This window comes from Nothoprocta perdicaria, unplaced genomic scaffold (assembly GCF_003342845.1).
Source record: "Nothoprocta perdicaria isolate Ctin4 unplaced genomic scaffold, notPer1 scaffold_215, whole genome shotgun sequence".
In the NCBI taxonomy this organism is placed as follows: domain Eukaryota; kingdom Metazoa; phylum Chordata; class Aves; order Tinamiformes; family Tinamidae; genus Nothoprocta; species Nothoprocta perdicaria.
Genome location: NW_020455371.1, coordinates 649,885 through 663,974, shown reverse-complemented (window position 1 = coordinate 663,974; position 14,090 = coordinate 649,885). Strand labels below are relative to the sequence as shown.

The following is a 14,090-nucleotide window of genomic DNA, read 5'->3' as shown; positions in this document are numbered from 1 at the left end:
AACCTGTGCCTGAAGTGAGTGCTCTCCCGTCAGCCTTTCTGAGGCGGGATGAACGGTGCTGGGCTCAGGTGCTTTTCATAAATTGGTATTCTCTTCTCTTCTTTTTTAGATGCTTATGAAACAGCCAAGATGTTATGTGAGCAGTACTATATGGTTGCACCAGATCTGGAAGTTGAAGAATTCAATGGTAATTATGAAATTCATTTAATTCTGAGATGATGTATTTCAGAAAGAACACCTCGAATAGCTGCCATGTCCAGCTTTATTTGATCAATTTAAAGTTATAACTGAAAGCCTGCAGTCCTGTGTGCAAAGTTCCTTCTTTCTCTCATAACTCATCTACAAGGGCACCTGAAACTTAGTTTATGGTGATAATGTGATTGCCTAATTCCTGGGGCTGCGGGCAGAGGGCCACCTGCTTCAGCGACCCTCACCTTGAGGCAGTTGGGAATTCTTGCTGGGAAAGAGGCAACTGAACAGGGATTCGCCTTCACGTATGCTGCTAAATCCCCCTCTCGACCTGTGGGCCAGGGTGACCAGCTCCTCCCTGCAGGCTGCCAATGCATAAAATACACGGACACATAACAGCAGTGTCAGGAGTAACCACTGCTTAATGATGTTCCATACCTAAGCATGCCTGCTGACACGGGTGACTTCAAAAATCCTTAGCTAAGAGTCGTTTCAGGTGAAGGCAGCGACTGCAGCTCTGTGTTTTCACTTTACGGGACACAAGGTGCTTGGGGACGTGGATTAGCAGGGAGGATGGGGATGGGCTTACGGTTGTACTCTAATCCTGGAGATCTTTTCCAACCTCCATGATTCCATGATTTTGCACTTGGAAAATTAAGCATAATTGTCTTTGTTTAAAGCTTCATATTGTCACTGTAAATAGAAGTGCTGCAAGGGATTGCTTGGTAGCTAATTTTCTTTTTTTTTTTTTTTTTTAATAGCTAAAGCTCCAAACAAGCCTATCCAAGTAGTTTATGTACCATCTCATCTGTTTCACATGCTGTTTGAATTATTCAAGGTAGTTGATGCTTTTAAATATTTGGAAATACTAAAGTTGGCGAACTTACAGTACAGTTATAATTAAGATTCTTTTCAGTTGCTCTTAAATGTTATTTCGGTTTCCCTTTCTTAAGCTTAGTCTTAGCCAGCGAAGACCATCTGAAATTGTGGTAAATGCTTGGCACACAACCCTCTGGCACCTCTCCATAGTTAAGAAATTTTTCCATGGCTTTCCCACTTCTCCTTTTGCTTTTTTGCAGCTGATCAATGTAAAGCAAATATAAACAACCTAGTCTTGCAGAGATGATGCATTATAAGGCCTTGCAGTTTTCCAAAACTTGCCACTTTGTCGTGCCACTCCTCGGGGATGTGAGGATGGGGTGGGATGGGTGTCCTCTGCACGTTGGGAAAGCAGGTGGTCACACGGTCCCCATGGGGCGTGTTGGTCTCTAACCTGCTTCCTGCTTGTTTGGGGCCAGAGGAACTTTATGGGAAGGGCAAATGTTGGGCATCCATGGGTGGCACCTACTTGGCGTGGCTGGGCACGCTAGCGATCTGTGAGGAGCAACATGTCCTGTCAAAGGGCATCTTCCGCCACGTGGGGAGCTCTGGTTTGCGTTTCCAGTGGCTGTTAAGTGTCTGTGGTAACATTAGAAGCATCATGTATCGGAATCCAAGATGGTGTTTTATTCTTTTAACTTCAGAACTCGATGAGAGCTACGGTAGAATTGCACGAAGGTAAGAAAGAAGCTTATCCATCAATCAAAACCTTAGTCACTTTGGGGAAAGAAGATCTATCTATTAAGGTAAATCCCTAACAAAAAGTTCTTAACCTATGAACTTCTTAAGTTTAGAGTAAACTTGTAATTTGTAAAGACATTATGTTCTGTATGACTTCTGTCATTTATTTCATATGCATGAAGAATTCTTAAGTCATTTAGCTGCTTGGTTTTTGCACTTTTTTTTGCAGAACACAGTGTTTAACAGTTCTCCCTTTTCGTCCCCTAGATAAGTGACCACGGCGGAGGCGTACCTTTGAGAAAGATAGACAGATTGTTCAACTACATGTACTCCACAGCACCCAGGCCTAGTTTGGAGCCAACGAGAGCTGTGCCTTTGGTAAGCAATTATAATTCTTATTTAACTCTGCTTTGATAGGGCTCTACTCGTGCCTTCCTCTTCACTGCCACTGACTGGATCATTTTTTCCATTGAAGAAATTGTCTATCTTTAGTAATTTAGAGCAGGTAAAATGTACTGGGAGAAAATGCAGTCAATCTTTGGAGCACAGAATTATTTCTTTTGTCTTGGGCATTATGTTCTTGGAAAGAAGCTTGTCTTTGTTAGCACAATGTTCTGACAGATTAATGGACAGGATTTCTTACTACTATGTTAGTAAAAGGATAGATAACTTAATGAGCTGCTGCTTTGTGTGCAGATTCCTAGAGTAAGTATTTGTAACTTTACTAGATTAAGTATTTGTATTGAAGAGATGGACCATACTCTTAGTAGCTGAGAAATATTTCTGATAATACATTATTTTATACTAAACTTTGAAGACGATTTTTATATAAGTTAGACTGTAGAAAATCATTTTAAAAAATCCCCAAATATGTGATACGCGAGAGGATCTGATTTGATGTGTTTTTCTTCTGTTGGGGATATTTCACATGATGCTCCCTTTTGAGATGTATTGGAATCGGATTTAGAAAACAGAACAGACCTTTTCCATAGCTGCTTCTAAGCGGAGAATTACTTCACTATTGAATATTGTAGTTCTTTTAGGAAAATCTTGCTTTCCTTCTGATGTCTTTGTTCTGCATTGCTTCTGATGCAGTCCTGTATTTTCAAGCATGTCGAGACAAGTTGATTCTCTGAGGAATTTCCTTTCCCCTTTAAATACATCTAGATCTCTGTGTTCTTACGTGGTTGGTTTTTGGGTAGCTGTGTGGCTTTGGAGCTCTCAGGCAGCTAATAAACAATGTCGTGCACTGTATTTCTGACATAGAATATCTGGAAGTAAATTTAGGCCTGACGCTAAGTCCCTCTGGCTTCCTATCTCCACAGCACCTTAGTAACAACATTTCAAACAGCGCTGTGCCTCTTTCAGAGGAAGTCTTCTAGAATTGCATGAGTGATGCACAACAGTCCTTGATTCAAATACTAAGTTTACTTTTCCAGACAGGAATGGTAGAATCTTCCTTCACTCATAGTCTGCCTTTATTTTGCCTTGCTTTTGACCAGCAATTTACTATATAGATCTACAAAGGTTTCCTGAAAATTATTCGTTCTTAGTGGGGGAAAAAGCCCTTCTGTCTTGACTGCCAGTTCCCTTTTTATTTTAATGGCTCTGCCTTTGTGGTGCTCTCATTTTAAAATGTGCTCAGTTTAGGATTGGGATTGCTGTGGGGTTTTTGGCTTCAGCTCTGTGTTGTTTTCTTGTATCTTTAGCAACATATTCCTCTATTTTCTAATCTTTAAGTCTGCTTACTTTGATTCTATGGCATTTATCACAGAATCACAGAATGGTCAAGGTTGGAAGGAACCTCTACAGATCATCTAGTCCAATCTTCCTGCTCAAGGCACACCCAGAGCATGGGGCACAGGGTGGCATCCAGGCGGGTTTGGAAGATCTCCAGAGAAGGAGACTCCACAGCCTCCCTGGGCAGCCTGTGCCAGGGCTCTGGCACCCTCACAGTAAAGAAGTTGCTCCTCACCTGGAGATGGAACTTCTTGTGCTTCAGCTTGTGGCCATTACCCCTCGTCCTATCGCTGGCCACCAGTGAGAACAGCCTGTCCCCTTCTTCCCTGCATTCTCCCTTCCTGAACTTATACACATTAGTCAGATCCCCTCTCAGCCTTCTCTTCTCCAGAGAAAACAGGCCCAGCTCACTCAGTCTCCCCTCATACGGGAGATGTTCCATTCCCTTAATCATCCTGGTCGCCCTTCTCTGGACCCTCTCCAGAAGCTCCACGTCCCTCCTATACTGGGGAGCCCAGAACTGCCCCCAATACTCCAGGTGCGGCCTCACCAGAGCTGAGGAGAGGGGCAGAATCACCTCCCTTGACCTGCTGGCAACACTAAATAAAATTTATAGTAGTTTTCTTCTAACCTAGCCCACCTTCAGGCTTTGTTTTCCTCTGTGAAGAGGTGGTAGTGTGGTGTGAAAAGATGTAGACGTTTCTGCCCCAACACCACCTCCAGCCCTGCTCCGCGTTGCTACAGGATCCCCCATCTCGTTTATGAAACGTTCATGGGCTGCGAGGTTTGGAAGAGAGGGATCTGCGGTGTCGGGGAATCATTTTCAGTGTGGCTGCAAGTGTGGCTCTGAACCAGCTGGGAAGTCTAGGTGCTGTGGGAACACTTGGGTTTTTGGCGCGTTTGGGGTTTGCCTGTGGTGCCGCAGGCACTGGGAATCCGTGGAAGCACCTGGTTCAACGCACAGCAGTGTCCAGTGCTCGTCGGGTTGGGGGCATTCAGCAGTTCTCTGGGCTGGACGGTTCGTTGGCAGTGGGAGAATGTTAAGTAAGGTTTGTTTAAACCTGTAAACACCCTATCAAACAAATTCAATAATTTCCTATTTGTATAATGCATACTATAACATTAAAGGAGAAATTGGCACTAAAGCATTTCCTCAGCGCAGTTATGTGTAGCGCTATGTGCTGTTCTCCAGATCAAGCATGGACCTGTGTAGTACTAGTCAATTTGTGCTAGTTTTCCTGTGTTTTACAAAACACAGGTGGACATAGATATTAAGGAAATATAATTCTGGGGAAACTGTAATACGTTTTCAGGGTTGAGGCTGAGGTTGAGACAGTCCCTAATTGAGCTTGGGGTAGGTACTAGCTACAGTTTGCTTTGCAGTTTCACTTTCAGTTACATATTTACTGACCTGTTTCCAGCAAGTAAGTCTTTGGAACAGTTTTGGTTTTGTTTTGTTTACAGCGTTCTTTCTAAGGCAGTTAGAAAACATCCCCTCTTTAGAGACTCGCAGAGATGCTTCTCGTCTTGGAGCGGGATGTGTGGAAGTGATGCCTGCGTCCACACCGGCAGTCTCTGAGAAGGGTTTGCTGGCACATGCTGCTCTTTGCAAGAGCGCCTCCAAGTAGCTGGTGTGTCTGTGGGAGCCAGTAACTGTAACCAGCAGCGGGAGCACAAAAGGCAACCTGTTCCCCACTCCGGCGCTCGGCGCTGGTGCTCCTGCCTTTTCCCCAATCGCCAGGAGAGGCACCAGCCTGAGCAGCCCTGCTCCGTGTGGGAGCACCGCGTAACAGCGAGGGGCACCGCGCAGGCTGCAGGTGATGGAGGCCGTGGTACAAGGTTCCTTAATGTCCCCTTTCCCTTCCAGGGCATTTCTGGTGGCTCCTTCCGTGTGGAGAGGCACCACGCAGTCGCTGTGTGCGCTGCCCGTGCTCGTTCTCAGCGCTGCCCGGGTTCGCTCGCTGAGACTCAGCGCGTGATTCTTGCTGCAAGTCAAGTGTCGGTTCTAAAATTGTTTACTCTGAGTAAAATCGTTTACTCTCTGATCCTCCCAGTATCTTCCAGGCTTTGACTCCTTACCCCTCCCAGTATGTTTTAGGCTTCCTTCATAGGAATCTTAGAGTTGGCTCAGGTTTTCTGAGAAGTCGGAAGAGCCTGATTTTCGCGTGGTCTCCTTTGCCCGGTGCGCCCTCCCTTCCAAAGGCCTCTGTGTTCGAGGCCTCCCGCGTGGCTCCGTTCAGCCCTGGGTGGGTCTGGGGTAGCCCAGCGCGCAGCCTCACGCACAGCCTGTGCCCACGTGTCTGCAGGAGCAGAGCTGCAGGTGGAGCCTTAACCTGCCGCCCCGCGGGCCGTGCTTGGCCCTCGTGGCCTTTCCTCAGGAGGAAGCCGTCTACCTACCCTGCAGCTACCATCTAAAACCAGGGATTTAGAAATGTAAAACTTGTAGCCCTCGGGTCCGTTGTGCTTTTAGCCTTCAGGAGGCGGCTCGCCGCGCCGCGGGCTGCGCGGCTTGGGCGAGCAGCGGCCGGGAGCGTTTCCTTGGAGTCGCTCCGCACGTGGCGGCTGGAGCGAGTCCTGCCCGCAGCGGCTGCTGGGGCTCCCTGGCCGCCCGCGGAGCCTCCGGCAGGGAATGGGCGCCTGTTGTCTCCTGCTGACTTGCGTGTCCTGCGAAGCGCTCAGCGTCTCGCGGGTAGTGATCCCGGGGCTCCAGGGGGAATGTGCTGGCAGCAACCTGGTGTGGGCAAAGAGAGGGAAGTAGCACAGCGGCGCGGAGGCACCGTCGCGAGGAGGCCGGGAAAGGGCCTGCTCTGCTTGGGGGCCACACGTGCTCCGGGTGGCACCTGCCTGCCTCCGTGGGGAAGCGAAAAATGACCCGAGGAATCCTAGCAGAGGTTTCTTCCTTTCTTTATGGTGGTATCTTTACCTTTTATGCATTTGAACCAAGGGCAAAAGAAAAAGAAGAAAAAAAATCTGATACAAAATGAGGTTAGTTAAATAACATCTTGTAGTGCAGGCTGAGGAATAAAGGAGAGGTTTGGGGGTAATCTGAGATAAATTACTAATTACAGTGCAGGCTGAGGAATAAAGAAGAGTTTTGAGGGTAATCTGAGGTAAATTTAATAATCAGATATCTTTATTTTCAGTTTTGTAAGCAGCTGTAATGATGTGTTGCATGCTTTGTCTTAAACTTTCCGTCATATTTTTCCTTCCGTTTTCATGTTTTTGTAGGCTGGATTTGGCTATGGTTTGCCAATTTCTCGTCTCTATGCCAGGTATTTTCAAGGTGACCTTAAACTCTACTCAATGGAAGGAGTTGGCTCAGATGCTGTAATTTATTTGAAGGTACGAATTTGATCTTTCTATAAACTAACAATTTTGTGCAATTTGGTAGTTTAAAGCAGGCAGTTGTTCTGCTCCCTAGGTGATGTTTTTCATCTCTTCACTGTTTTCAAATTTGTAATTGCTGATGTTGTTATATTTTACTCATATTAGATATGTATAATTTCAAAACAGGTTATAAATCTTAACCTCAGCACTCATATTAGTTTAATATCCAGTGTTTTTTAGTTTCCTCGTGCTGGATTTTTGCGTTTTGTTGATCCATTGCAAATGTTGAAATTTTAAAGAATAGTTGTGTGATCGGAGATAGTTTTTAATTAATGTATTTTGACTCTGCTAGTGTTGACCACACCAAAACCAAAAGAAGGCTGTTGTGTAGCTCCTGACTACAACTCTTTCTTTCTGTGCACTTCTTGATCTCTGTGTAGTAGAGTATTGATCCTGCTGTTATTTCCCAATTCTTTGGGAATGACTGTTGATAGCCAAAGTATTTTCAAAAGAGCCTTGTGACAGGTAGCGCTTGGGTAGTTGCGGCTTTTTTCAGAACACAAATCGGAGTCGGGAACTCCTGGAGTATCTTCCCGTTTCTGAACGATACCTCACCGCTGCTTTTCTTTTCTCGTAGGCCCTTTCAAGTGAATCATTTGAAAGACTTCCAGTTTTTAATAAGTCAGCGTGGCGACACTACAAGACCACCCCTGAAGCAGATGACTGGAGCAATCCTAGCAGTGAGCCAAGGGATGCTTCTAAGTACAAAGCTAACCGATAACTTCCCCCTTTGGTGTCTCCTGAGGATGACCTCTGCATTCAGTATGAAGTTTCTGCTTTCTTCCCAAATCCTTAAACCACAGTAGCCAACTACTTCCAAACAAAGACCTGACCAGGACTTTGGGAAACAGTAAGAACAAAGGTTGGGACTGAAAGGAAGGTGCTGAGGGCATGTTTGGCACGTGAATCCTGTCTGCTTCGCCAGGATGTGCTTGGTTGTTTCAGCTGTGCATTGGCAAAGGGATTGCACAGGGATTGCACTTAGGATTACCGTGTTGCATATGAAATAGCCAATTTTTATTACAATGTACGAATTGGCAAGGTGTGCAGAATCCCTCCTCATGATGAGTAGTATCTTCCACAGCAATATGGCATAAGAGAGAAATTCTAGCCTAGTTAAACACACGCTTAGCAAATCCACTCTCTGCTGCATTTTGTATTGCAGTCTCACCAGTTTTGGAAAATCCCTGTGAGCTCTCCAGATCTTGTACTTAATGGACTTATAAATACATAGTTCTGAAAAGGGTTGTGCAGCTTTAAACTGATGCTTTCCCCAAATCCCCAAATCCATTTGTCCAGTGCATACAAAAATTATGTTCTTTCAAGGCATTGGGACTTTCACGTCTTGGTATGCACCTTAATGATTTTCTTGACTTGCACAAGAATGCCAAATGGTAAATCACATTAATTATGCCTTTTGCAACCGTTTTTCCTTATTTTGAGGAAAGATCATAAGTAGCTTGATAATCTCACCCTGCTTTCCAGAGTTCCCATCAGTGTAGATGATGTAGGGGAGAAATTAAATTCCATGTTCGTAGCTTGTCATTTTGGGGGGGGTCAGGGCAAGGGGAAGGGGGAGGCCAGACAGCGGGTCATACAAATGAATTTGCCTTAAGAATGGTGGTCACTTGAAACCCGATCGGTATAAAACGTGTAAATAGTTTGCAAAGTTATTTATATATTCAATGTCCAACAATAGTCTGGTAACCTGAATTTGTAGTGTATATAAAGATGTTGTACACCAGCTCTTGAGAAGTGTCATTGCTCTAAATACCTGAAACTGGAGGTAGGGCAGGGATGAGGACAGAGAGATGATAGAGTGAAAAATACATAGAGAGAGAAAGAGAGGAGGGGCGGGGGGGAAAAAACGTAAGGGACACTCTCTTATATTTGCTGCAAGTGTTGCTGTTGAGCGTTAGGAAACCGTCCTTCACGAAATCTCTGCCAAATAATGTTCCTGATGCTGTGGCCCCTCTGAAGAATTCGGGAGGGCAGAAGTTCTCGTGATACTGTAGCCATGGGAATAAAGGTAGATATATTAGTTCAGCAACTCTGCACCCGCACTTTCCCTCGAGTGTTTTGATATTTTTTGACAGATACTGCAGATTTGAACAAGGAAGAAGGAAGCCTGTTTGCTTGAGCTGTGGGGGAACTGTCTCTCAAGTCCCCCTGAGTGTTTATTTTTGTAAAGAACCGGTCTGTTGGGTAAACAGGGGGAAGGCGAGAAATCCCCGGGTGTTTCTGAAAGGCTCAGTTTGGCTTAGTGCTCGTGCTTCACACGTGCAGGCTCACCCGGGCATTGCAGGGTGCTGGGGGTGTAGGGGTCCTGTAGCACCCGTGGCGCCTTCCTCCCTTCCTCCTCCTCCTCCTGCCTCCTGGTGTGGCAGGTTTGCCTGAACGTCCCTTGCCGGTCACATCTGCTGAAACGGAGTCACCTTCGTCCCTCGCGCGCTGCTCCTCACAGTCCCTTTCATTCAGGCTGGCTACAAGTAGGAGAGAAAAACTTGTTTAAAAACAGCAGTTTCTGGTGAAACATGAAGATCGTGATTTTTTTGTGTTTTTTCCTGGCTGTTTGGGGTCAGTTTTCCTGGAACTTTACCTAAAATGTTGCAGCGACTAGAATCATTTGGGTAAGGAGGTGGTTTAGCTTTTGTGAGAAGTCATATTTTTGAAGCAGTGAATTCTTACCTGGCTTCTTTTTGACTGTCTCTCTGCAAATGAAGAGGAGGAGGAGTAAGGATGCAGGGATGCTGAGCATGGAGGCTGTTCACGGAAAGTGAAGATACTTCAGAAGATCCTGTATTGCTCATCATTTCACTGCTTTTTTCCACCGAAACAGCACACTTGGATTTCAAGACCAACTGAACTCTCTTTGAAGTACTTAGAAGACTCAAGCCCCTCAAATGACAGCAAACCTGAGTATGACCCAGCAGTTCAGAAAAGGAAGGCAGAGCGCCAGAAATATATATATATATATTTTATATTATATATATATTTTATATTATATATATTTTATATTATATATATTTTATATCATATATATTTTATATCATATATATTTTATATCATATATATTTTATATCATATATATTTTATATCATATATATAAAAAAAACTCTTGGAGAGCCTGTGCTCCAGTAAAGTCTCACATTTGCAGTAAATGGTCCTTCGCTGATCCTCAAGACACATTCCTACACAGGGATATCTGAAAATTGTCCCAGGAACCACCAGCGTGAGAGCTATGAGCAAAGGGGTTTTTTCACCAGTGTGCCTGGCAATGAGGGTGGATACACTTTTAACCTGCCTGGTTTTCCTGCAGGTTTTGTGCTTTTCTCGGTCGCTTCTAGCTCAGATTGGAATCTGGCACAATGGTTTATTTCAGTATCTCGGGGCAGTGAATCCAACCCCTTTTGGTGGCACAAAACTGTGTTCCTTGCAATGGCTTTCAGACACGTGGCCTGCTCACGTTGTTGCACAGTGAGGAGAAGGCAGCGTTTGCAGTGGGAATGCTCCGTGCCCGTTGTGCTCCTGGCAGCCGCGGGGACTCGGCCCGGAGGGAGTCGCTGGGCTTTTCCTGCACGGCGCTTTTCTGGTGTCCAACGTGGTCGCTAACACCCTGTGCAGCTCAGCGCTGGCGGATAGCGAAGCCTCTCCGAATCCTGGGGGTTTTCCTGGGCCCGCTTTCTTGTAGATGCCGCTTTAGGCTAGCGGGGCCTTCCCGGGTCGGCGCGTTGCGCAGAGCGGCCGGCGGCAGCGCCGCTCTCGCCGCCCCTGCACCTCCACCCGGCCTCGGGTCGTGCCCGCAGGCTCCTCGTGAGGCGGGTAGCGCTGGCCTGGGGCTCCTCCGCGTGAGCTGCGGGAACGTGGATGTTGCAGCGCTCTTGCACGCCGCTCGGTTCTGCCTCTTGCTGCGCTGATGCTCCAGCTGGGGAACACCAATGTCCCTGCTCCGAAGTGCTCTGCTCTGCAGCTGCCGCCTCCGGCAGAGCGGGCGCCATCCCCGCGTGCTGCGGGGCCATCCCTGGATCGTGCTTCCCGGGAAGTCCTGCCCCCGGAGGCACACTCCGTGGGGCCATCCCTGGATCGTGCTTCCCAGGAAGTCCTGCCCCGGGAGGCGCATTCCGTCTTGCCCTTGCGGGCACCGTGCAGGTCAGTGCTGTGGGTGCAGAGCGCCCCTGGCAGGGGCCGTCGCTCCACGTGTGGGGCTGGTGGTGCCTCCGGGTGGGCAGCAGGTGAGTGTGGGGCGCGCGGTGGGTGCCGGGGCGGTGGTGCCGGTTGCTCCGTGCCAGCTGTGCTTTCCCTGGCTCTGCAGCTCCTCTGCGGGCGTGCTCACGTACTGTGAGTTACAGACACCTGTGGGCGCCCTAGCAGGCACCGAGAGGGTGCCCCGGCGCGTGGCAGGGTGGCACAGGAGCAGCTTGCCTTGGAAGTCACCTTGCAGCTGCGTTGGAGTGTGCCCGCACGTGAGGAGCGCGGCCCCTGCGTGCTGCCTGTGGGGCTCACCCGTGCAGATAGCGGCCCACGTAACTGCCCGGGGGGCAGAGGCACCGGCCCTGCCCTCAGGACCAGGGCCCAGGCTGTTGGGATTAATTAAAGCCCTGAAGGTTTATTTAGCTAAAGCAGCTCTGTAGCTTAGGAGAAGCTCCTTGCAGTGTGAGCAGGGGGCCTCGTGCTGCCCCCCGGCGCAGCGGGCAGGGCGGCTGCCGCGCGGTGCTGTGCAGCTCGAGAGAGTGGAGCTGTCGGTGCTCTGGGACCCGTGCGCATCCCTGGTGTGCGCTCTGTGCTTCCCCTCTTACCTAGCCCACGTGGGGCGGCGCACCCCGTGTTTCGCCACGCGGGCTGCCTGAGGCCCCCCGTGCCCGCGGAGGAGCCCTGCGCGAGCCCGGGTGCTCCTGGGGCCAGGCGGGAGCCGCCGCGTCCCCGGCAGCGCTCCGAGCCTCGGACACCACTGACCTGCTCTCCGCTCTGCCGGATTTCCAGGGAGACTTGGGGCTCCCCGTGTCCCCGGTGAAGGTGAGTGTGGCTGCTGCGCCCCGCGATGGCAGTGCCCGCTCTCCAGGAGGTGTGCGGGCACGAGGCTGGGCAGCGTGGGCTGCGGGAGGCGCCTGCTTGTGGAAGGGGCGGAATCGCACCCTGCTGGCTGCGCTCCACAGCGCTCCGGCCTGCTGGTGTGCCGCGGACTTGGCGTGAAAACGGTGGCAAAGACAGCAGCTCCGCAGCAAAAAGTGACTGCGCTCGATCCGAGAGGAGTTTTGAAACAAGGGTGTTCTTTCCTTTGCTAATTGTGAGTCTGAAGCTAGAGCTTCCTGCAAAATACGTCACTGCAGGAATTACTCTGGGTCCGTCCTTGCAAATACTTGTTTTACTGCATTCCCTGCTTTATACAAATAGCTTCCTTGTCTTCTGTAGGCTTGCAGCTTCATAAAGAGAGAAGGAAAAAATGCAGGTGTTGAACGTGTGCCCTGATGTATTCTGGAATAAAACTTTTCTCCCTGTGCTATAGTCTGACCACAGAAACGTAAGTGACTCAATTTTGTGACTCTGCTTTGCTCTCTCCCCCTAAGGCAGGAGCCTTCATTGCTCCTTTCTCAGAGCACTGACGGAGATGAAAAAATGTTGAGGCTTCTTGTCTGGAAGCGGCCATTGCTCCCTGAGCATCTCGCCCGGAGCACCCGTGGCAGGAACCGCCGGGACGTTCTCCTTCCTTACAGGCATCCAGGAGCAATTGTGCTTCAGGGGGCTTGGCACTGAATTGATTTAAACTGGTTTAGCCGCGGGGCACTTCACTTGAAGGTACAGAGGTACAGAATTCTGTTCCAAAAGGTGGGTTTCACTCACGTTTCTCCAGCTGCCTGGTTTTGAGGGAAGGCACATTCCTATTTGGAAAAGGTAGGATCACAGAATTGTTGTGGTTGGAAACAACCGTGATAAAGGACCCATTTCTCATCATAAAATCCATGTTTTATATGTGTGTGTGTGTGTGTGTGTGTGTGTGTGTGTGTGTGTGACTGCTGTAGGCTTCTCGTTATTCAATACTTAGATTTGTTGCTTTGTGTGAAAACAAACCCCGTAGTTGTCCGCTTGTAAGTGTGGCTGGCACGCAGATCTTGTCAGACAAGCTTAATACAAAAGGGAACTCGACTTGAGCGTTAACAGCTTCATTATGTTTGTGGTTGCTCTTTGAGGCTCTTGGTGCCCAGACCCTTTGCATCGTCGCCCCCGGGGAGGAGCTGCCTTGCGTGCCCCGGTGTGGGGCTGCCCCCTTCGCCCCGGCGCTCCCCGCTCTGCCCCACGGCAGCGGCCACGGCGCCTTGCTCCCGTTCCGTGCAGCTGGGAGAGCCGATGGGAAGGCTCCCTAGTGCTGGGATAATTGGTGTGGTAATTCCCGGGATTTGTGTTCTCGCAGTTAATGGTTTCACCGAGATGAACGATGGTGTTCCTGAAATGGAGGAGCACACGGGCAGCTCGTGCGGGGGCTTTCCCGTACCGGGCTCCCTCCGCAGCTGGAGCTTCGTGCGGCCGGGCTGCCGCGCGCTCCGCTGGTGCCGCGGGGCCGGGCAGGGACCCGTGTTGGGGCTTCCCTTGGGATCAGCAGCGCCAACACCGGCCTCCTTCCCGTGTGGGAGCCACTGCCGGAGCTGCCCCGACCCCCAAGCGCTGCCCTCTTCCGCAAGGAACTTCCCAACCTCTCCTCTTACACTCGTTTTGGTGGCAAGAAGCCTTCCCAGGGGAATTCTCCGTACGGGGCTTGCGCTGGGGGGACCCAGCTCTTGAGCGACGCCTGGTTTGGCGTTCCCCTCCGGCAGCTGCTCGCCCTCAGCGATCCGGAGCTGGCTGGATGGTGGTTCCTCTGCTTCTAGGTGCTGGTGAGCTGCAGGTCGAGTTTTCCTGGTGGGAAAAGGGAGATTTTCCCTTCCTTTCTTGAAAAACTTATGGGGGTTACTGAGGAGGGACCGTAACCCTTGCAAGCTGCCCGCCGCGTGAGGGGCCCGGGAGCCGGTGCGCCCCATGGCGTGACGTGCGGGCCGAGCAGCTGCACCCCGCGTTGCACGAGCTCCTCGGCAGCCCCTCACGAGGGGGAAGAATTTGGAGCCCCGTGCTGACGTATTCCGTGTGTCTCCCCTGGCTGCTGCCTCGGGCAGCGCACGGCGCAGGCTTTCCAGCTCGCCGAAGGCTACGGCCTGAGCTCCGGGCAGCTGGTGACGTGCGGAAAT

The 14,090-nt window shown here is 49.6% G+C and overlaps 1 protein-coding gene across 2 annotated transcripts in view; it reads left to right on the top strand.

Moving 5' to 3' along the window:
- Positions 1-8,620, top strand: part of PDK3 (pyruvate dehydrogenase kinase 3) — a 46,552-nt gene extending 37,932 nt beyond the window's left edge. For both annotated transcript variants that reach the window (XM_026038672.1, XM_026038673.1), the window contains exons 6-11: positions 110-187; positions 951-1,027; positions 1,713-1,814; positions 2,017-2,127; positions 6,718-6,831; positions 7,454-8,620. In XM_026038672.1, the coding sequence (XP_025894457.1) occupies positions 110-187; positions 951-1,027; positions 1,713-1,814; positions 2,017-2,127; positions 6,718-6,831; positions 7,454-7,597 (626 nt within the window). In that variant the 3' untranslated portion in view covers positions 7,598-8,620. The remainder of the gene's footprint in view (positions 1-109; positions 188-950; positions 1,028-1,712; positions 1,815-2,016; positions 2,128-6,717; positions 6,832-7,453) is intronic.
- The last annotated feature ends 5,470 nt before the right edge of the window (positions 8,621-14,090 follow it).